Source organism: Grammomys surdaster, unplaced genomic scaffold (assembly GCF_004785775.1).
Source record: "Grammomys surdaster isolate TR1022 unplaced genomic scaffold, NIH_TR_1.0 242, whole genome shotgun sequence".
In the NCBI taxonomy this organism is placed as follows: Eukaryota; Metazoa; Chordata; class Mammalia; order Rodentia; family Muridae; genus Grammomys; species Grammomys surdaster.
The window spans coordinates 1,888,045-1,912,302 of NW_021604687.1; the positions used below are offsets into that span (position 1 = coordinate 1,888,045).

The 24,258-nt window shown below is 36.0% G+C and overlaps 1 protein-coding gene across 3 annotated transcripts in view; it reads right to left on the reverse strand.

Annotated features, from left to right (window-relative positions):
* Folh1b (folate hydrolase 1B) overlaps window positions 1-24,258 on the reverse strand; it is a 57,867-nt gene that overhangs the window by 22,533 nt on the left and 11,076 nt on the right. For 2 of the 3 annotated variants that reach the window (XM_028774693.1, XM_028774692.1), the window contains exons 5-11: window positions 19,845-19,970; window positions 18,607-18,793; window positions 13,021-13,114; window positions 6,227-6,325; window positions 5,571-5,656; window positions 3,793-3,912; window positions 1,675-1,757 (exon numbers count right to left, since the gene is read on the reverse strand). In XM_028774693.1, the coding sequence (XP_028630526.1) occupies window positions 1,675-1,757; window positions 3,793-3,912; window positions 5,571-5,656; window positions 6,227-6,325; window positions 13,021-13,114; window positions 18,607-18,793; window positions 19,845-19,970 (795 nt within the window). The remainder of the gene's footprint in view (window positions 1-1,674; window positions 1,758-3,792; window positions 3,913-5,570; window positions 5,657-6,226; window positions 6,326-13,020; window positions 13,115-18,606; window positions 18,794-19,844; window positions 19,971-24,258) is intronic. The other variant, XM_028774694.1, reaches the window with a different exon arrangement.

Below are 24,258 nucleotides of genomic sequence, written 5' to 3' on the forward strand. Positions count from 1 at the left end.
GAAACTGGCAGCAAGGAGACTCTAGATTGTGACAAAGACTTGAGATGGGCGAGGTCCTGGAAGTCTATAGGGCAACTCTAGATGAGACTACTAGCAGTGGCAGATATACATTCTGAACTACTTCCTGTAGCCAGACAGAATCACCAGTGGAGGAATAAAGACAGTAACCTATCCACAAAGGCTTCAACTCAAAATGTGTCCTGCCTATGATATGTGCAGAGACAAAGATAGAGCAGATACTGAGGGCATAGCCAACCAATGTCTGCCCCAGTTTGAGAATCATCTCTTGGGTAAGAACTAATCCCTGACACTATTAATAATACTTTGATATGCTTGAAGATAAAAGCCAAAAATAACTGTCCTCTGGGAGGCCTCATTGTACTACCAATGGAAAAAAATATAGAGACCCACAGTCAAACATTAGATGGGGCTTTGGGAGTCTTATGAAAGAGTTGGGGGAAGGAATGAGGAACTGGAAAAGGACAAGGACTCCACAGGAAAACCAGCAGAGTCAACTAACTTAGACTCTTTTAGCTTCCAGAGATTTAATCATCAACTGAAGAGCGAATATGGGCTGTAACTAGGGTCCCTGCATATATGTAGCAGATGGGCAACTTTGTCTTCATGTGGGGCCCCCAACAACAGGAGAAGGGACTCTCTCTGAATCTTTTGCCTGCCTTCATATTGATCTCATTCCCCTAAATGGTCCACCTTTTCTCAAGGGGAGAGGATGTGCCTAGTGCTATAGTGACTTAATGTGCTGGGGGTGGGTGGGCTGATAACGGGGTGGCAGTTTTGGGCTTATAACTAGAGGAGGATCCTTCTTCAAGGAGAAGGGAAGGGAGTAATAAGGGAAGGTTCTGTGTGAGGGGGTGCTGAGAGGAGAAGGGGGACTGATATTAGCATATAAAATGAATACATTAATAAATTTAACTTACAAAAGTAATTGACAGTTTTTTGTTTGGTTTGGTTTTGTGCTTGTATTCAATTTATTATCTATATTGCATTGTCAAAAACAAAATTAAATTTCAATAACTGACATGAGGTGTTTCTAAATTTGAACAAAGACAAATTCTTCAAATGATAATTTTTTGGATTTTTTTAATACATACTTTTGTTCATGTATTTATGGATTTAGTGCCTGTGTGTGTATTATGTGAGAATGCATGTTATGTCACATGTGTGGTAGTCAGAGGAAAGAATGCAGCTGTCAGTTCTCTCCTCCCACCATCTAGGTCCCAATAATTAAATTCAAATCATCAGGTTGGCAGCATGTGGCTTAACTAGCTGAGTCATATTATTGTCCTCTTGTAGATTTTGAACAATGACACAATCTTTTTGGATAATTAGACGTAATGTGCCCATGGGTCGCATGCAGCCAAGTATAGGTAATACTGTAGTCCAATACAACATCGTAACCATGGTTAAAACATGATGAGATGATTTTTATTTGGTCATTTATAAAGTAACTTGATGTGTGAGACCGAAACATGAATTTTGTATATAGAATGTTATGTTGTAATAGTAAAAGATTGAACACACATCCAAGACATTGTAGAAAAAGTCAAAGCATTGTCTGACTGGATACACTTGATACTTTCTCAAGCTTCATAGTAAAGTCCCAACTCTTTTGTTACTTCAGAAAATTTACATAGAAGAAAATTGTCAACCAACCTCTGCCCACTCAGTAGAACCTAGAAGGCCAAATTCTTCTGCATCCCAGCTTGCAAACAAAATTGTTCTTCTAGGTCTCCATCCTAGAATACATGTGAATATCATATAAATTCTTGAAAAGTACATAGCACAGATGATGTATACAGAGATGTCGCCAAGATGGGAAATCACAAAATGCTGGGATTTTTTTTTTATTGTAAAAGTAGAAATTGTTGCTCTCACCCTTAGTTCAATAAATTCATTTTGCATGTTTTTAAAATGGGACTTGCTTGAATCAAATAGTGTAGTTGTATTGCAAAAGGAAGAATGTAGACGGTGAATGTCTCATGAAGTCATAAGATATTTTATGTTTTATAATTGCCCTCTGATCTACGGATGCCTAGCAGCAGAGGGAGAAACCACTGGCAGAGCCAGTGCTGCTGTGGCACGCAGAAGTGTGGGAAACTATTTCAAAACCTCCTATGTTGTTCTGAAATAGCATGATCATCTGCTTCTGTGATAGTTATCAATGGCTCACTTTTAGATAGAAGTATCTGCTGACAGTGAAAACCTTACACTTTGATAAGTAGGTATCTGAGGTAACTATGAATGACCTTGGAGTTGAAGAAAAATATACCTTTGTACTCTCATTCTCACACTTCCTAGATGCTAGTAAGACTCTACCATACAAGCTGACTAAGCCCTCATGTCTTCATCTAAGAAGCACTATAGCAGAATAAGGAGTAGATAAAATTTGATTATCAGGAGCATTAAGTGGAATAGTATTTCAGAAGCACTTAGTAAGTGCTAGAAAGTCCTTGTAAATACTTCAAATATATTTATTAAATATATTCATGGGGCTGGAGAGATGGCTCAGCAGTTAAGAGCACTGTCTGCTCTTCCACAAGTCCTGAGTTCAATTCCCAGGAACCACATGGTGGCTCACAACTATCTATAATAGGATCTGATGTCCTTTGCTGGTGTGTCAGAAAGTGAAAGCTGAGCAGTGGTAGTGCGCACCTTTATTCTTAGCTTTTTGGGTAGCAGAGTTAGGCTGATCTCTGAGTTTGAGACCGGCTTGACCTACAGAGTGAGTACCAGGACATTCAAGGTTGTTACAGGAGGAGAGGGGAGGGGAGGGCAGAGGAGGGGGAGGGGAGGGGAGGAGGAGAGGAGAGGAGAGGAGAGGAGAGGAGAGGACAGGACAGGACAGGACAGGACAGGACAGGACAGGACAGGACAGGACAGGAGAGGAGAGAATATTTCCTATTTCCTATAACTATTGAATTCAATGGTTTCTTTCTGTCTAATGTATTATGTATCATTTAAATTCCCTATCCACTCATCCCTTACCACTTCATTTCTTGAGTACACCCCTTACTTATAACAATGCTGATTTTTATTCAATGTAAAATTTTTCTTGTGAAATCATGAAACCTTTTGTGATAAGATTAAATATAACCAAGTTCATGAACAGTGTACATACTCCTCTGGCAAATTTGTTTGTTAAAATGTAAGTGGTGCACTTCTGTCTTATTTTAAACAAAGATAACATAAGTTGGCCATGTCCCAACCAGAATTTTGAATTCTGTCACATATTACTTGGCAAATATCTATAAAATGGGAACAAAACTCAGAAAATGTCTCAAGGGTTGCTATGGCATCAAAATAGAGCACATATGTGTAAACAATTTATCAGTATGCAAAGTAAACATATGTTATTATTGTTGATTTATAGCTAAGAGCTATAAGATGTTTCTGGTTGTAAAGGTACTTGCTGCCAAGACTGACAGCAGGAGTTTGAAACCCCCCTGGAATTCAGAACTGTTTATTTCAGATTGTCAGTTTATGATAAATATCCTATAAACTTTATAATTTAATGAAAATAATACAAATATAGTTAACCAAAATTAATGTTTGCATTATATTTCTACTTTTTCATTGACGAGGTTGAGTGGGCATTTATATATTTGGTTTTCTACTGTGTACTAGGGATCTAGGGAAGTGATTTGTCATCCAAAGCACATGATCTAACATTCAGCTACTTCCAAGACCCTGAGATAGTACTTTTACACTCATTTTGCAAAAGATTAAGCTGAAGTTCCCAGAAGTTGGTTTTTCACTCACATTTTCTCTTACCTTTCTTCTTCAGGGTTCCAAAGCTCCTCACAATTTCATGAACAACAGCTGCTCCACTCTGAGGGTCAATGCCCCCAAACACCCAAGCATCTCGGTGACCTCCAAGAATGACATATCTGTCTACAAATCAATAGATCATGGATCTCAGACAGAGGAACACACAAATAACTCAATAGTTTTTACAACTTCGAGGAAAAATATAAAGATTCCTAAGGATCATGCCCATTGGTTATTTGCTCAGATTTCACCATTTGTTTCATCTAACTGATGAGAGTATGAATGTGACTTAAAAATTAATTGAATGTATTATTGAAGTTATAACAGAAACATAAGAAATTATCTGTCTAGCTCCTCAAAATTCTTTAAATCTGTTGCCACTTTGTTACCATCATTTTCACGGAGAACACAACTTTTACCTTCTTAAACCTATTACATATGCCAGTCATTAACTGTCTATAACCATTTCTATTATAGGAAGAAAAATAAGATTGGGTTGAAAGTTTGGGAAACAATCTTTTCACATTAGTTTAGGTATTTATCACCCTTAAATATCAAACTCTTCTTTTCAATCATGATCACCTTGACCCTAGTTTATGAGTGTTTCAACGCTCCCCGAATTGCCATGTTTGTCACAGACCCTGTACAAAATAATCATCTTGTAATATTCAATAAGTCACTTATATATACTCATATATATATATGTACATATGTAAACTGTATACGTGCATAATATATATACATATATGCATAAACTAAATGTATATGTACATATATGCATAAATTAACTATATGTGTGAAGATAAAACACATATAACTATAATGTGTATATAGTTTACATGTGTATGCAAAACACAAATATTGTTTAGTACATATAAGCATTAATTTTATAAAACTATTAATTCCTAAGTAAGAGGTTGTTTATCCTTCTTACACTACTCCATATAACAATTTCCACATTTGAAAGGAAATAATGTAAAATTGAGTCCAATTACATGAGAACTTGTCTCAAAAAACAAATAAGCAGCATATGTTTGTAAGAAATATATGTGATTAAATTGTACTATTTATGTTAAAGCTAATAATAATCAAGTAATTCATAAGAAATCCAGTCCTAAATCCTAAAGAATTGAAAGATACAATAAAATATGCATAATTATCCAACTGAGTCTCGCAATATATCTGAACCACACTTAAGGAAGGCACCATGCTCAGCAGTAGTCAGTCAACAGAAAATGAAATTAGTAGTACTGTTGGAGATTATTTTGTCTCATATTGCTTTGTTTGGGCAATTTTCAACCTTTCTGATCTTTTGTTTATGAATATTTATAAATATTTTCTGATTTTTTATGGGTTTTGTGCATGTTTATATACTGCTCATGGTTCTTTTTTCTCTCTCTTCTTTTAAACTGTATTTTTAAAATTTTATTTGTTTGTTTGTTTGTCTGTGTGCCTATTTGTTTTATAAAGACAGAAAGATGTAAAGCATGGAGATATGTGGACAGGAAGGTAGGAAGGATCTGCTAGGTAATAAGGGATAGGAACATATGATTAGAACATGATGTACAAAACAGTTTTCAACAATAAATAAGCAAACAAATAAAGCAGCTTATCACTCTCATTTGTTCCCATACTTTCCCGTTTCTGTTCTTGCAACACATGTGATGAAAGATACAATATAATTGGAACGTCTTACTCTGTTTTTGGATGAGCTTCACTCAGGCAGCAGTGGTACATGACATTTGATTCACCAATATTTGCAAAACACATACTCCATTTACCTGGTTCCAGAGCTCCTTTGAGGGTGCCAATGACATTATAGATTCTTGTGACTTGACTGTAGGAGTGAATATGCAGCTTGACCTTTCTAATTCAAATATAAAATAATATACTGACTGAGAATACTAGTTAAGAGATTTAACACTCACGTTCCTTAAATCCTCCATCATTATTTAAAAAGATCCATAGTTGTTCCCAAAAGAAAAGTAACACCATTCTTTTAAAATCTTTTTTTACACTCCAGTCATTATCTCCCTCCCAGTTTGTCCTCTTAGGGTTCCTCATCCCATTCCCCCTTCCCCTGTCTCCAAGAGAATATCCACTCTCCAACCCTACCCATCAGACTTCCTCACTCTCTGGGGCCTCAAGTCTTTTCAGAGTTAGGTGCATCTTCTCTCATTGAGGCCAGAACAGGCAGTTTTCTGGTGTATATGTGTTGGGGGCCCTTGGAAAACTTTGTATATGGTGCCTGGTCGATGGCTCAGTGTCTGAGAGATCTCAGGGATCTCAGCCATCTCAACTAACACTGACTAATTTTAATGATCTAAAATAATTGTCTTATTCAACTTCTAGTTTTACTGCTTTAACTTTTTCTTCATCTTCAATAATTGTCTTCTTTTAAAGTATTCTGAATAAAAGCATCATAAAATATCTCAACTGTGTTGAAAAGTTTCCAGCAAAGCCAGGTCCCACGTTGTAAGGCACTTTTAGTCCTCCCTTCCAACTGCTGTCAGGGGGTGCTGAGCCACCCATGTGTCTGTTGGGTATGAAAAGAAATTATTATCTACATAAACTTTGATATACCACATTAAAATGCCAGGTCATCTGCTGGCCTAGCTTGTCTTCTCATAATAGCTTCTATAAGAAAACAGTAGAACAAAGTGCTTTGCATATAATAACCACTGACCTTCCCTGTCTCTCCTGCAAGGGAGTGTCCAGTATCAATTCAACTTTGCAATAATAAAATATGTCTCTGGGGGTATTTCATCTTGTCCAAGATCAATTAAACAAGTGAAAGCTGATGCTGTTGAGGATGCGGAATAAGATTAACACACATCCATTGCAGGTGGGAGTAAAACTTTATATAGCCATTTTCAAAATTACTGTACCAGTTCCTTTAGATACTGGGAATGGATCTACTTTAAATTAAACATAATCATTTTTAGAAGTATACCCAAAGGACTCAATATCTTACTTCAGAAACAATTGCTCAATCATTCCCATTGCCGTTCTATTTATAACAGCAAGAAACTACAAACATTGCAGATGCCCATTGACAGATAAAGGACTAATGATAATATTCAGCTCCTAATAATGAAATCATTAAATTGGCAAGTAAAAAAGAAATGAAGCTAAGAAAATTAACCAGGAACCAGCAAAACATATAGTATATATTCTCTTATATATGAATATTAGCTTAAGTATTCAATAGACATGCTGCTATCTGTATAAGAACAGAAATTAGGAATTCAGAGTTTAAGGGGGCTTGAAGGAACTGTTAAAGTAGGGGAAATAGAATATACAGTTATGAAGAGACAGAGGGAGATTATAATGGGGAGATTAAATAAACAGAGGAGGGTGGTCTGCTCCCCAGAGCTGACACTGTGCCATAGCTCTCTGTACCCAGATTCCACTGTGAGAGAGCAGGACTCCCAGGAGTGCTGACACACTTGAGAACACAGATCTCCATTCCCAGGTCCTGCCAGGGCAGAGATAGAAAACCTAGGATCAGGAGACATGAATGCAAGCATCACCAACAGAATACAGGAAATAGAAGAGAAGATCTCAGGTGCAGAAGATACCCTAGAAAACATTGACACAACAGTCAAAGAACATGTAAATGCAAAAAGCTACTAACTCAAAATATCCAGGACAAAATGAGAAGACCAAATCTAAGGATAATAGGTATAGAAGAGAGCAAAGATTCCCAACTTAAAGGGCCAGTGAACATTTTCAACAAAATTAAGAAGGAAGCTTCCCTAATTTAAAGACAGAGATGCCCACAAACATACAAGAAGCTTACAGAACTCCAAATAGGTTGGACCACAAAAGAAATTCCTCCCATCACATAATAATTAAAACACCAAATGCACAGAACAAAGAAAGAATATTAAAAACTGTACGGGAAAAAGGTTAAGCAACACATGAAGGCAGACCTATCAGAATTATACAAGACTTCTCACCAGAGACTATAAAAGCTAGAAGATCCCAGGGAGATTTCATACAGAACCTAGAGAACATAAATGCCAATTCAGGCTATTATACCAAGCATAACTCTCAATTACTATAGATGTAGAAATTAAGATATCCCATGATAAAACAAATTTACACAATATCTTTCCACAAATCCAGCCCTACAAAGGAAAAGAAATGGAAAATACAAGGAGGATAACTACATCTTAAAAAAAGCAAAAAAATAATCTTCCAACAAACGCCAAAGAAGAGAGCCACACAAATATAATTCTGCCTCTAACCCCCCTCCCAAAATGAAGCAATAATTCCTTAATATCTCAACATCAATCAACTCAATTCCCCAATAAAAAGATGTAGACTAACAGACTGGATACATCAACAGGACCCAGAATTTTGTTGCATACAGGAAACTCACCTCAGTGACAAAAACAATCACTACCTCAGAATAAAAGGCTGGAAAACAATTTTCCAAGCAAGTGGTCCCAAGAAACAAGCTGGAGTAGCCATTCTAATATCAAATAAAATCGACTTTCAACCAAAAGTTATCAAAAAAGCTAAGGAAGGATACTTCATATTCATCAAAGAAAAAAATCTACCAAGATGACCCCTCAATTCTGAATATCTATGCTCTAAATGCAAGGACATCAACATTCATAAAAGAAACTTTACTGAAGCTCAAAGCACACATTGCACATCACACAACAATAGTGGGAGACTTCAACACCCCACTCTCGTCAATGGACAGATCATGGAAACAGAAACTAAACAGAGATGCAATGAAACTAACAAAAGTTATGAACAAATTGGTTTCAACAGATATCTATAGAATATTCCATCCTAAAACAAAAGAATATCCCTTCTGGGCACCTCATGATACTTTCTCCAAAATTTACCATATAATTGGTCACAAAACAATACTCAACAAATACAGGAAGATGGAAATAATCCCATGCTTCCTATGAGATCATCACAAACTAAAGCTAGTCTACAATAACAACAAAAAAACCCAGAAAGTCCACATACACATGAAACATGAACAATGTTCTATGCAAGGATAACTTGGTCAAGGAAGAATGAAGAAAGAAATTAAACTCTTTTTAGAATTTAATAAAAATGAAGGCACAACACACCCAAATTTATGGGATACAATGAAAACAATACTGAAAAGAAAACACATAGCTCTGAGTGCCTCCAAAAAGAAACTGGAGAACATACAGTAGCAGTTTAACAGCACACCTGAAAGCACTAGAAAAAAATCAAATATACCCAAGAGGAGTAGACATCTGGAAATAAACTCAGGGATGAAATCAACTAAATAGAATAAAAATATCTATGCAAAGAATCAACAAAACAACAGCTGGTTCTTTGAAAAAATCAACAAAAAAAGATAAACCTTTAGGCATACTAACCAGAGGGCACAGAGACAATATCAAAATTAATAAAATCAGAAATGGAACAGGAGATATAACAACAGAATCTTAAGAAATTCAAAAAAATGATCAGATGCTACTAAAAAACCTTATACTCTACCAAATTAGAGAATCTGGGTGAAATGGATAATTTTCTAGACAGATACCAGCTACCAAAGTTAAATCAGGATAAGATAAACCATCTAAACAATCCCATTACCCATAAAGAAATAGAAGCAATCATTAAAAGTCTCTCCACCAAAAAAAGCCCAGGACCAGAAAGATTTAATGCAGAATTCTATCAGATCTTCAAAGAAGATCTAATACCAATACTCTTCAAACTATTCCACAAAATAAAAACAGATGGACCACCACCCAATTCGTTTTATGAATCCACAGTTACGCTGATATCTAAACCACACAAAGACCCAACAAAGAAAGAGAATTTGAGACCAATTTTTTTTATGAATATCTCTGCAAAACTACTCAATAAAATTCTAACAAAGCAAATCCAAGGACACATCAAAATGATCATTTAAAAAGGAAGTTTCATCCCAGGGATACAGTGATGGTTCAATATACAGAAATGCATCAATATAATCCACTACATAAAAAACTCAAAGAAAAAAACACATAATCATTTGATTAGATGCTGAGAAAGCATTTGACAAAATTCATCATGTCTTCATGTTAAAAGTGTTGGAAATATTAAGAGTTCAAGACCCATACCTAAACATAGTGAAAGCAATATACAGTAAAACAGTAGCCAACATCAAACTAAATGGAGAGAAACTTGAAGCAACTACACTAAAATCAGGGACTAGACAAGGCTTCCCACTCTCTTCCTATCTATTCAATATAGTACTGGAAGTTCTAGCTAGAGTAATTAGGCAACAAAGGGAGGTCAAGTGTATACAACCTGGAAAGGAACAAATCAAGATATCACTATATGCAGATGATATGGTAGTATACTTACGACCCCAAAAATTCCATCAGAGAACTCTTATAGTTGATAAACAACTTCAGCAAAGTATCTGGATATCAAATTAACTCAAACAAATCAGTAGCCTTCCTAAACTCAAAGGATAAATGGAATGAGAAAGAAATCAGGGAAACTACACCCTTCACAATAGTCACAAACAATATAAAATATCTTGGTGTGACTTTAACCAAACAAGTGAAAGATCTGTACAACAATAATTTCAAGTCTCTGAAGAAAGAAATTGAAGAAGCCCTCAGAAGATAGAAGGATCTCTCATGCTTTAGATTGGCAGGATTAATATAGCAAAAATGGCCATCTTACAGAAAACAATCTGCAGATTCAATGCAATCCCTATAAAAATACAACTCAATTCTTCATAGAGTTAGAAAGAGTAATTCTAAAATGTACTAGGAGTAACAAAAAACTCAGGATAGTGAAAACTGCTCTCAACAATAAAAGAACATCTGGGGAAATCACCATCCCTTACCTCAATCAGTACTGCAGAGCAATAGTGATAATAACTGCATGTAATTGTTACAGTGACTGTCAGGTATATTAAATGGAAGAGAATTGAAGATCCTGAAATGAACCCACACACCTATGGTCACTTGATCTCTGATAAAGTAGTTAAAACTATCCAGTGGAAAAAGGACAGCATTTTCAACAAAGGGTACTGGTGCAACTGGAGGTAAGCATGTAGAAGAATGCAAAGTGATCCATTTTTATCTCCCTGTAAAAAGCTCAAGTCCAAGTGGATCAAGGACATCCACATAAAACCAAATAAACTGAATCTAATAGAAGAGAATGTGGGGAAGATCCTGGAATGTATGAGCATAAGGGAAAATTTCCTGAACAGGGCACCAATGGCTTATGCTCTAAGATCAAGATTCAGCAAATGGGACCCCATAAAATTTGAAAGCTTCTGTAAGACAACGGACATTGTCAATAGGAAAAATGGTGACCAACAGTTTGAGAAATGATCTTTACTAATCCATCATAAGATAGAGAACTAATTTCCAATATATACAAATAGCTCTAGAAGTTAGGCTCCAGAGAACCAAATAACCCTATTAAAAATGGGGAACAGAGCTAAACAGAGAATTCTCAACTGAGGAAACATGGATGTCTGAGAAGCACCTAAAGAAATGTTCAACATCCTTAGTCACGAGGAAAATGCAAATCAAAACAACCCTGAGATTTTACGTCACACCAGTCTGAATGACTAAGATCAAAAACTCAGGTGACAGCAGATGCTGGTGAGAATGTGGAGAAAGAGGAACACTCCTCCATTGCTGGTGGGATTGCAAGCTGGTATAACCACTCTGGAAATCAGTCTGCAGGTTCCTCAGAAAATTTGACATAGTACTACCTGAGGACCCAGATATACTACTCCTGGGCATATACCCCATAGATGCTCCATGAAATAAGGAGACATGCTCCACTATGTTCATAGCAGCCTTATCTATAATAGTCAGAAGCTGGAAACAACCCAGATGTCCCTCAACAGAGGAATGGATATAGAAAATGGGGTACATTGCATAACAGCATACAAATCAGCTATTAAAAACAATAGCTTCATGAAATTCACAGCATATTGATGGATCCAGAGAATATCATTCCAAGTGAGGTAACTTAGTCACAAAAGAACACACATGGTCTGTACTCACTGATAAGTGGATATTAGGCTAAGAGTGTGGAATACTCATGATACCACTCATGGACCACATGAAACTCAAAAGGAAGATAGACCAAAGTGTTGATACTACAGTCCTACTTAGAAGAGGGGACAAAATAATCACTGGAAGTAGAGGGACTTGGGAGAAGAAGAAAAGGGGAGGAGTAAAAAGAGGTGAAGAATCAGGTATGAGAGGAGATGGACGTACAGAGGGTTAGGAAATTGAACAGAAGTGTGTAGCAATGGGGGATATGGAATTGATGGTAGCAACCAGAAACTCCCAGATGCCAGGAAAGCAAGAGCCTCCCAGGACCCCACAGGGATGACATTAGATGAAACACCCCACAAAGGTAAAGTTGAGACCATAGTTAAAGGTTAGGCATGACTCCCACCCTGCCCCAGTTGAGTGATGGGGCCACCTACCCATCTCTAAAATTTTTACCCAAATTTTTCTTGTCTAAAGTAACTACAGGGACAAAGAGTGGAGCAGAGACTAAAAGAAAGGCCATCCAGAGACTGCCCCACCCGGGGATCCATCCACATGTAGACACTAAACCCAGATACTATTGCAGATGCCAAGAAGTGCTTGCTGACAGGAGCCTAATACAGCTGTCTCCTGTGAGGCTCTGCCAGAGCCTGACCAAGACAGATGTGAATGCTCACAGCCAACCATCAGACTGAGTACAAGGATCCCAATGGAAGAGTTAGGGGAAGGACTGAAGAAGCTGAAGCGGCCTTTTCTGGCATCAATGAGAGGCAGGTCCTTGGTCTTGTGAAGGCTTGATGTCCCAGTGTAGAAGAATGCTAGGGTGACAAGGTAGAAGTGGGTAGGTGGGTGGGGGAGCACCCTCATAGAAGCAGGGTAAGGGGTGATGGGATAGGAAGTTTGCAGAGGGGAAAGTGGGAAAGGGAATAATATTTGAAATGTAAATAATAAAATATTCAATTAAAAAACAAATAAAATCATATATTTGTCTCTTGGGAAAAAAACAGAGGGCAAAGGGAGGTAAGGAAGGGAATATGGGGAGGGACTACCAACAGTAAGCACAACTTGAAGGGTCACATAGAAATGTACAACAGTATAAACTTATTAAAATATAAACATATATGAAATAAGTCTTAATGGAAACACCAAATAATGGGGAGCTAAAGCCCCAACTAGACATTTCTTGCCATGAATTACTCTAACTTACTCTAAGAGTTTCTGTGCATCATCATATCCAATTGGATGGACAGGAATACTTGGAAGGCCAACAGCCTCTGTCAACTCACTCCTATAAGCATGTTCTGAGGGGAAAAAAGGCATAATTGTTCATTAAAAACAGTGTTTTTCAAATGGGCTTTTGTAAATAAGATTAAACAAATTCTTCCATATATTCTAGAAATAGTAAAATTCCAAGTGTCAGAAAGAATGTGAGGAAATTGAAACTCTCATTCATATTTGTGGGACATGGTGGTCTAGAATAAGTCTCTTAAAATTGTTAAGCAGGGGCTGGAAGAGAGGGCTCAGTGGTTAACAGCACTGGCTGTTATCTGTTATTTCAGAGGTCTGGAGTTCAATTCCCAGCAACCACATGTGATCTGATGCCCTTATCTGGTATACTGACGTACATGCAGAGAGAACACTCATATACATAAAATAAATAATTATATCTTTAAGAAAATTTTAGAAAAAGAAAAGAAAAAATGTCAAGCAGCATTCTTTGCTTTATAGAAGCTTTTCACTTTCATAGAGTACCATTTACTAATCATTAATCTTAGTGCCTTTGTTATTAGTGTTCTGTTCAGGAAGATATCCCTATGCTAATACATTAAGGCTGTTCTTCTAACAGGTTTAGTGTATCAGGTTTTATGTTAATGTATGTTAAATCAATGTTGATTTGATATATGAGTCAGGGTTCTCTAGAGTCACAGAACTTATGAAATGTTTCTATATTAAAGGATTTTATTGTAATAACTTACAGTCTTTATTTTAACTAATCGAACAATGGACACCAAAAGACTAGTAGTTGCTCAATCCATGAGGCTAGTTGTTTCACTTGGTCTTCTGTATAAGCTGCAATCCTGAAGAAGTAGGTTCCAACAGATGTGGGAAGTAAGTGTAACGTGGGAAAGAAGAGTGAGTCTTCCTTCTTCCAATGTCCTTATGCAAGCCTCTAGAAGACAATGTGGTCCAGATTAAAGGTGTATACCACCACGCCTGGATCTGTAACTTGCTTTGACCCAGGCTGACCTTGAACTCAGAGATCTCCTTGCATCAGTCTTCTTGGATTAAACGGGTGTACTCCTATGCCTGAGCATAAATTTTCATGGCCACTATGCTTCAGGATCTCCATGTCAAGATCTGAGTCAGAAGCCTATGTTTTTCAGCCTCAAGATTAGGATCACAGGTGTGTGCACTCCATTTCTGGACTGTAATTCATTCCAGATGTAGCCAAGCTGACAACCAGAAATAGCCTTCATACTTGAGTTTTGTTTTGTGCAGGATTATAGGTATGGGTCTTTTTGTGTTCTTCTGTATGCAGATATCCAATTAGACCAGCACCATTTGTTGAAGATGGTTTCTTTTTCCCATTGTTCACTTCTGGCTTCTTTATCAAAAATCAGGTGTTCATAGTTGTATGGATTTATTTCTTGGTCTTCAATTTGATTCCATTGATGAACCTGTCTGGTTATATGCTAATATTACTCAGTTTTTGTAACTACAGCTTTGTAATACAGCTTAACATCAGGTACGTTGATACTCCACAAGTTTTTTTTATTGTTCAGGATTGTTTTAGCTATCCTATTTTTTTAAATCTGAAATTGAGTATTACTCTTTAAAGTTCTTTAAAGAATTGTGTTGGAATTTTTATATGGGTTTTGTTTAAACTGTACGTTGTTTTTTATAGGATAGCCATTTTCTAAGATAATCCTACTGATCCATAAGCATGAGAGATCGTTCCATCTACTGATAATTTCTCCAAAGACTTGAAGTTTTATCATATAGGTTTTTCACTTGCGTGGTTAGTTACTCCAAGATATTTTATATAATTTGTGACTATTGTGAAGGGTGTTATTTCCCTGATTTCTTTCTAAGTCCATTTATCATTTGTGTATAGGATGACTATCATTTTTTAAAAATTAATCTTGTATTCAGCCATTCATGGGAACTTGAGGAGACCAGGGGAGCCTTTAGGAGTCTGTCCTATGTTCTCTTCATAATTATATTGACTAAGGAGCTTGGTGCTCTTATGGAAATCCTAACCATGGGAACAGGAGCTGTCCCTGACTCATTTGCCTACTTGTAGGATACTTTTCTTCATACAGGGTTGCCTTATCCAGCCTTGATGTGATGGTACATGCCAGTTTTACTGTAGCTTATTATGCTGCATTTGGGTGCTGTTCCTCAGAGGGAGGCCTGCTTTTTTCAAAGCTGAAGCAGAGGGCAGGTTGATCTGGGAGGGTAAGGGGAAAAGTGAGAGGTTTTAGGGAGGAGAGGAGGAGAAACTGTGTTTGGGATGTAATGGATGAGAGAAGAATTTGAAATATAAAATGAAAGGGAAAGCAAAAAACAAAACAAAGAAAAATGTTAAACAGAGAAGTGCTCTACTGAACATTGCCATTGCTAGTTCTTGACCCAAGAAGAGAGGTGAGGGAATATGGAGTAGGGAGGAGTCAGCTAAAACTAAGGGTCATTTTAAGAAACCCAACACACTACAAGGTTCCTACATATGTGACAAAAATCTAAATGGAATCATCTACTAATAGTGGATACAAAGCCCCTACTAGACATCTTTCTTATTCAAAGGACACTTTTAGTGCTAGGAATGGGTTATGTGTAATGGAGTTCTTGGCCATTGGTTCCATGAAAAAGCCAAAACTACCTGGTTTATTGTTGTGGCTATTAATTGCTCCCCACAAATTGATGGTAAGACCCTATTGCTGAAGACAATATCTACGAAAGTCATTGAATGTGGAGAATTTGAGCTGGTGCCTACCTAGAGCCCTCATTCCCAGAGACTATTGTTCATGGTATTGGAAGGAACTCTACATGATACAAAAGGATAAAGGTAGACACCAAACCAGGTACAATCTACAATAATCACCTGCCTGCAAGATGCTCTATGAAATAGAGGCACAAATATTGAGAGAGCAACAAAACAATATCTGATTGAATTTAATTCCTACTCCATAAATTAGAACCCATTCCCGACATTGCTCACATGGCCAAGAACCTGAAACTGGATAGGCCCTGGACCCAGAAGACAATCAAATAATACTTTTCTGTTAAAGGAATGTAACAATAAAATCTCTCCAAATATCATTCTGCTATTGTCTTAGACCAATGATTCACTTAGACGTCATCAAAGAAACTTACTCTTTCAATAGATTCAAAAAAGGATAATATGGAGAGCAACCTTAGAACATTCAGTCCTAAAAAGAATGTCTCCATTGCATCCTTCCTTCATGTGTCAAAGAATCCTCCAGAAGAAGAGGCAGAAAGATTTTAAGAAGAGGGGATGAAGAATACCAATGAAACAAGATTTTCTAAATATAACATAAACGATACACATATGAACTCTCAGAGACTGTAGCAGCATGCACAGGGTCTTCATATGTCTGTGCTAGATGGGTGTTTAGAGTTCAAAGGAGGAGACAAACCCTCTCTCTATCTGTAATATCTCCAATAGACAGTCAATCACTAATGAAAAATTAAAATTAAAATAAAAAACATTAAAATTAATTAAAATTCTCCAAGAGAATTTTTTTGGGGAAACAAAGCATTCTTAAGAACAGTCTCAATATCCAACAGAAAATGACTAATAAAAAAATGTACTCAATGGTATCTTTGAAGGTTCTTAGTCTCATAATTCTTTTTGGGGATTATTTTTGCCCTATGGTCCCTTCGCATATATATATACCTATTCCAGTTTTGTGTTTTTAAGGGATTCCTGTAGGTACCTTTGCATCTATATACATTTCTTGTTCTTTTTCTTTGGCTTTTTACTTTCTGTTTGTTTTATCGTATTACAATTTATTTGATTTTCTTTCATCTTACTTTATTTTTTAGATATCTATTTGTTTTTTGAATAAGACAGAAAGAGTGTGGGTTCAGATGGGAGGGAATGTGGGCAGGGCCTTAACTCAGAGGAATTGAGAGAAAGGAAAGCATAATGAGAATAGTTTGTATGGAAAAAATCTATTTTCAATAAAAATAAAATAGAGAAAAGGAAAAATTTAAATGAGCATGAAAATTTAGGGGTCTCAAAAGTGACGAATGTTATCCATTCAGATTACATGTCTTCCTGCAAAAAGTCCATCATTTTAAATGTCCATATCATAAATAGAAGTTCAAATTTATTTTATTTTCACAATTTTAGCTTAATAGGCATAACATGTTAGAAGAAACCTTTTTAAATGTAGGAATGAAAAGATAGAGTAAATAAAATCTCATGGCATTTCTTTCCATTTACACGTCCCTTTATATGTTTATATTGGAGGGTTCTTATCTTTATGTATTCTTTGAAAATTTCATGCACATGTGTATATATATTTTGATTGTATTTATTCCTTCTCCTTCCCTCCAACTTCTCATGAGCCTTGTATTAATAACCACTGATGTCATTTAATACTGCTTCTATGTAGATGAAGGTGGGATTATATCCCGAATCATGGGATGCTGCCGATCAAAATGTGACTGCTTAACAGTAGACTAATATGAAGTTATTTTAAATAATGAACATATCTATGTCATTGCGCTGTGTTTTAACAATGATTTAAAAACCCTCCAAACATAAGCTTTTCAGATATATATGATTTGATAGTTCAGAAATGAATAATCAATATATAAACATCATATGTACATGGGCAAACTCTTTTATCTGTTATAAAAACTTGCTCTGTTCCAAACTATGCAAACTAAGTAAACACAGATTTTGTAGATATCATCTGATATCTGAATGCACACAAAACAATTTAGCTTGTTTGTTAATACTTGACTAGGCAGTGTTTCATCAGAAGACAAGAATGTGGACTCTGAGAGCACACTGTGACTTTGAACTCCAGTGCCCTGGTGTAGTGAATATGGCCAGACTGTTAACAGTATCATTTTACTCCGAGACAGAGATCATAATTCCTCATGCCCATAATGCTGTTAAGGTATTCAGAAGCTGTCATTTAGGAAACATTACTTGGCAATTTTTACTTATCATTGTAAAGCAGCAAAGGCTTCTGTGTCTTTAATCCACGGTCTAGACTCTGTATCCTCAGTGAACTATCTGATCACTTTTTGAGGCCTTTTGATTTTCTATTCATTACTATAAAATTAAAAATTACCCTCATGAAAATTATAACTTTGGAGTACATTTCTTTAATTAGAATAGCCAACCTGGCCAAAACTCATGGTCAGAAAAAAAGCAGCCTAGAAAAGACATGAGTCCACTCATATTCCTTTTAACTCACATTCAATGTTGGTATTTATACATGCTGCTACAAAATTATTTTAAATATATTCTTGTTGTGCTCTATCTCTACCCACATATAAGTAACGTGTATTATATTAAACATAGATAATATTACATTTTAATATTTCAAAAAGTCAGAGTTCCAAAGCAATCAAGTTGCAGTCTTAAATTATGGGGTAAGGAACATGATCAGATAAGTTTAGAAATTGAAATGTTTTTATTTCTAGGATGAAAAAGAATAAGAAAAATATGTTCTTAGTCATTTTAACCAAGAAATTTTTTATGTCATTTGAAATGACCAACTGATATGATGGTTGGGATCTGTTCACTCACCATTTGCTGGGTAACCTGGTGTGAGGGGATCACCGGCACCATTAAGATTTAAGACATTTCCACGTTGGACACCACCTCCAGGGAGGTTCCAGCCATCTGGATAGGACTTCACCCCAGGAACAAAGTAGTCAGCAGGGTCTGAGTATAGAATGATTCCTTTGGCACCTGCCAGTTGAGCATTTTTAACCTGGAAAACAGTTTTTTTTCCCCTCAGTTTAGGTAAGTTGCTACAGACTTAAAAACAGCAGATGCCAAAAATCACATTACATAAATAGTTAACCTTCATCTTCTGTTTTAAAGACCAGGTCTCACTGAGATTACAAGGCTGAACATTAATTCACTCTGTAGCTAAGGAAGGGCTTAAACTTGAATTCTTCCTGTCTCAGAGTCTCAACTGGCTTCAACTAAGTGCCAATAGGCATAGATCCCATGTTATGGTCCAAAAATGGATGTCTTTGCTGAGTAGCAAACATAGAATACTCTCAGCCCAGTGAGAACAAGAATTTACTATCCCCTCTTGTTTTCTAGAAACAGAATAAGCACTTAGAATCTCTAAGCCAAGTTACCATTAAATGTATGACTGAAAAGGAATAAAGACTTGTTGTACTACCTATAATAATGATCCATGTTGAATTTAATTAGAAAAACTTTGAAGATAATATATAAAACAAAGGTACTGGAAACTAGTAGGAAACCCATCGTGAGTTTCTTTGTGTTTGTTGGTAGGTCAAAGAATCTTACAGGTACAGAACACATGCTGCATTCACTTTGGCAAATACAGACAGAATTTCAGCAACACAACTCAAAAACACTTTCTTCATTAGTGTGTCTTCCTTATAAAGTGGAATGTACAGAGATAAGAGGATCATGATCTCAGAAAAAAATGTAAAATATATCATATTACAATATTTTAGGTTAGGGAAAGAGATGAACTTTAAAAGTGTTATCAACTTATATGAGTTGTGAAAAACAGTGGAATTAATTATAGCAAATCCATACATGAATAGCATGCTCAGATTATAGTCATATACCTATGAACCTATCTCCCTTCATCATTTCTGTTTCTCCCCTCCTTACTAACAAATAGGCCCATCACTTCTACTTATCTGTATGTGCTTTGTTCTTACTTTTTTGAATCAAGATTTTACTTATAAGGAAACAACACGTTATTTATCTATTTAACTTAACGCTATGATCTCCAGTCTCTCTACTATCCGGAAAGGACATCATTTATTTACCTTATTTCCTCTAAACACTTTCCCATATCTGGCAATCACAATCTTCCCAGAACAATTGATCTTCATTTCCCGTTCCAGTTTAAAGAAGTCTTCAGTTCGTGCATAGTTGACGTACACTAGATCCCCCTGTTGACATCAGGAATGATTTAGTATAAAATGTAGCATATGGTGGTATCACAGAATGACAGATGTTTGATATTTAAATGAGGAATAAAGCTAAAACACCCAAGAGGGCTATGACAGATGAGCCTTAACTCAGACAATCAAAGGAAAGGTTAACTTAAACTGAAAACGTAATGTGACAGGTTGAGAGACACATGAATTAAATGATAAATTTTGCCTTTTCTTTTCCTGAATAAGTAAAGATATAGAAATATTGCTAAAAGAATTATGTAAGTATTCAAGTTGCTACATTTAATCTGAAAAATATCAGTTACCATAGGTTGAGCAGCATTTGATGAAAGAAAGTTTTCTGTTCTTTAGAGTACACACTCAAATTGGAGCACAGTGAGTCTTCACAAACCTCAGAGACCAAAAAAGTCTCTGTATTTCAGGCCTTGTTTTAATCGTTTGTATGATCACATGCAAGCATCGTGTCATCCTTTTTTTTAATTAATTTATTTATTATATGTAAGTAGACTGTCACTGTCTTCAGACACCCATATGAGGGCATCAGATCTCATTGCAGATGGTTGTGAGCCACCATGTGGTTGCTGGGATTTGAACTCATAACCTCTAGAAGAGCAGTCAGTGCTCTTAACCACTGAGCCATCTCACCAGCCCCTGCATCGTGTCATCCTTAAGTCTGAACACTAACATTGTCATTTGTAAAGAGACTTTCCAAAATGCTTTTCATCCAATAATCTAGACCAAAAGAAATTCTGAAAAGTAACATACACATTCATTTTTTTGCACAGATATCTAAAAAAAAAAAATGTTAATCTTACCTTTATAAAACAAAGTGCCTGCAATGTAACACCATTTCCAGCATAATATAAATAGCAACATTTTAGAAACAATTACATAGGTGTTCATTTATATCTAAAGGAATTTAAAAACTACTTGTACATATTTACTACTTAATTATTTCCATTTTAAAAATATGAATAAGGTATGAAAATGTAGATTAGGGGTATAACATTTACACAGAATGTATCAGGCTCTAGGCTCAACAAACAATACCATAAAAATATTAATTATAATCAAAAGCACAAACCCACATGTATTTTGCTGTACTGTTATAATTTCGCCAATCCCTTTTTCCCTTAAACATTAACTTAGAAACGTTTTGCTATGGGCTGGCTCTAAAATACACTTCCAAGATTCCGCTTCAGTTAATGATCTACTTTGGGTGCATGGGAAACTCTTCAAAAGAATATAAGAGCTGGGGATGGAGATAAATGCTCTAAAATGGTGGCAGTTGCATTCAGGAACTCTGAGCCCCCATGGTTATCAGCATAAGAATAAGCCAGCCAAAATTCCTTCATAGATGGGTGAAGCCCCGCCTTTTAGGAACTAATGGCAGTTGTTAACTGATAAAAGAGAGAGAATCACTCTTTCATGAAAGAGTGGCTACTGGTAGGTTCCCTAGGCTCCTGGAGATGACTTCACAACTATGCATATATTGGTACCACTAACTTGTCATCCAAAAAAAGAAAGATAGTAAAAGAGAGAGAGGAGAGGACAGGAGAGAGAAGAAAGGAGAGGGAAATACAAAAGGAAACATATTAAATTGGTCTGTTCACAGTTCTTAACTTTACCAGTAAGTTCTCACTCAAAAATAGTAATACTCATAATTTTAGGAAAGATATCTCCTTTAAATGTTACAAAATAATAGCTATTTTTTAAAATAAAACTACACTCATCATAAAAGAAATTAATCTGGAGATGGAATTAGGGAAGACATTGGTTTAAAACCTTGCAAACAAAAGTACCAAATACATGACCTTCTATGAAAGTTGTATTCACAGTAACAAAACCACTTTGTTTTTAGACAATGGTCTTCTTGTATGACTTACACTGTGCTATCGTTCTATGACTATGAATAAAATTATACCCTTGGCTTACAATTTTTTCTTATTCCTTCAAGCTTCTATTTGCCTGCCCTTATCAACATGAAAATTTTGGTGAGAAAATCAGTAATTATCTAAGAATGGTCTTGGAGAGCTACATCACAAAGGACCTTGTGAGAAGCAGCCATGAGGTCTTGGGTACATGCTCTGACCTGCTGAAACTGACAGACTAGAAACCAGAATCTTTGCTTTGCAAACCATTCACTTATGACACACACAAAAGCCTGAGGAATACTACAGTATTTTTAAAACCACTGTGAAACTGCAAATTTTAAATCACCTAATGCTTGGACCAATGTTATCCCCTTCACAGAATTCAGATGACATAAACTCAAGAATTAGTAATAGTGAAATATACTGCATAAACATAAGATACATGTATAATTGATAAAGAATACTCTACTGGCTTGGTTACAGTTGGCCCAAGATTTACAGCAGTCAACACATCAGCCTTCTCTTGGTATCTGTAAATCCCATGGAGAATATGCTCCTTCTATCTCTGTTCAATACGAAAGAATTTAAGCATGTTTGAAGGAAAAAAATAATGATGTTTTGGATTTCTTTTTAGAGAGAAGGAAAAAAAAAGGAACATGTAAGCCAGACTGGTCTCAAACTCACAGCAATCCTCCAGTCTCATTCTTATGACCTTGGGATTTATAAGCCTCAGCCACTATGTCTAAGTTACTGTGATTTTTTAAGAGTAGAATAATGATATAATTACAAATTTAGTGGCTTTCAATGAGTTACTTGATAAGACATCAAATTAATATGAGTATGGCTATAATTTTGTCTTCATAATGCACTATATCCCTATTTAGAAGTATAATGTATTTTTATATACAACCTTTTATACACCATAATACATGGTACTCCTTGGCTGGTACACATTAAAATAAACCTCTAAGATTTTTCAAGTGTTCCGGTGATTCTAAACTATTTTCTATTGCTATAAGTCTCTGATCTCATGATATTTGTCCATATATTTGACTCTGCTATAACAAATTATTCTTATCTTTGAAAACAAGCTTTGTTAGTATTTTGAATATTATACATGTAGACGTATGCTTCTCTTGGTAGAGACATATTACAAATAATGTAGCCAAGTTTGTCTGTTTATAGTAAAAAATATATGAAGAAAATTTGAAAAAATCAAAATTTGGCATGTTTTGTAATAAAGAGAAATGTAGAGAGAACGAGCCAGTTATTAAAAACTTAGAGGATAGTTGCAAAATCTAAAAGTGTTAGGGTTGTATCATATACTTACAATACTGAAGAAACTGATAAAACTCAATAGCAAAAATGTCAGAAACTCACCAGGAAAGGAAAAGGTCTATAATCAGTCATTTACAAAGTGAAAAAAGCTGATTAGCTGATAAATATGTATCCCTAAGAATGAGTAACCTAATTCATAATCAAGTAAAACAGTAAAACATCAATTAAAAAAATTAAAATAAACAAAATTGTAGTTACATAATTTTATGTGTTTATGAAAATGTGAGGGAAGAAGTACACTTACACATTACAAAGAGATGGATAGGTGGCTGCAGGTTAGATCTTGGACAACTCCTTATTTATGACAACGTAACAATCTTATGTTGTCATAATTCTATGGTTACTGTATACAGAAAAACCCTCAAAAACAGTATGATACCGCTGTAAAAAAATGGAGATTTGAGAGCAAATTATGCATTTGACACCAAAAGAATGAGTCAAATTATTTGCAAGGAGCATAAAAGAGAGGACTACGACAGGTGATCATCACAATGAACAGTGTGAGTAACCGACACAGTAACCACTACAAACGACCATCACACCTACTTCTCCACATGAGCATCTGCCTCTGAGGCCAAATCTCCACTTCCTTCTCCAAGGGCCCTGTGCTTCCCAGGAAGGATTGGCTTACTCTCACTATATTAGGGGACATCACCAAGGCTCAAGATATTCAAGGCATGGCTGAAGCCTCTCAGCCACCACAACACATTCCTTACTGTTGCCCAGGTTCCTTGTTCTCCAGGTGAATAGGGTCTGCCTGTCCTCCCCAAACTAGAGAAATTCCATGCTCTAATAATCCTCAATATTTCTCTTTCCCCAAAATGCATCCTGCTAACTGTGGCAGGGAGTCACAGGTTGGCCCTCCTGTGGGCTCTTCCAGCTACCTGCAATAAGCCTCTGTCTTCAAACTGCATGGCTTGCTGAGGACTCAAGGCTTTTGACCAATTGCTTTCTATAGTATAAAACCCATCTCCACAATGCCACCAAAATAGGTATAGACCAGGTCTTTTCCTCTGCTATCTCCTCTACCAGGAAAGACCTGTCCTCAGGTTCCCTCACAACCTCTCAGG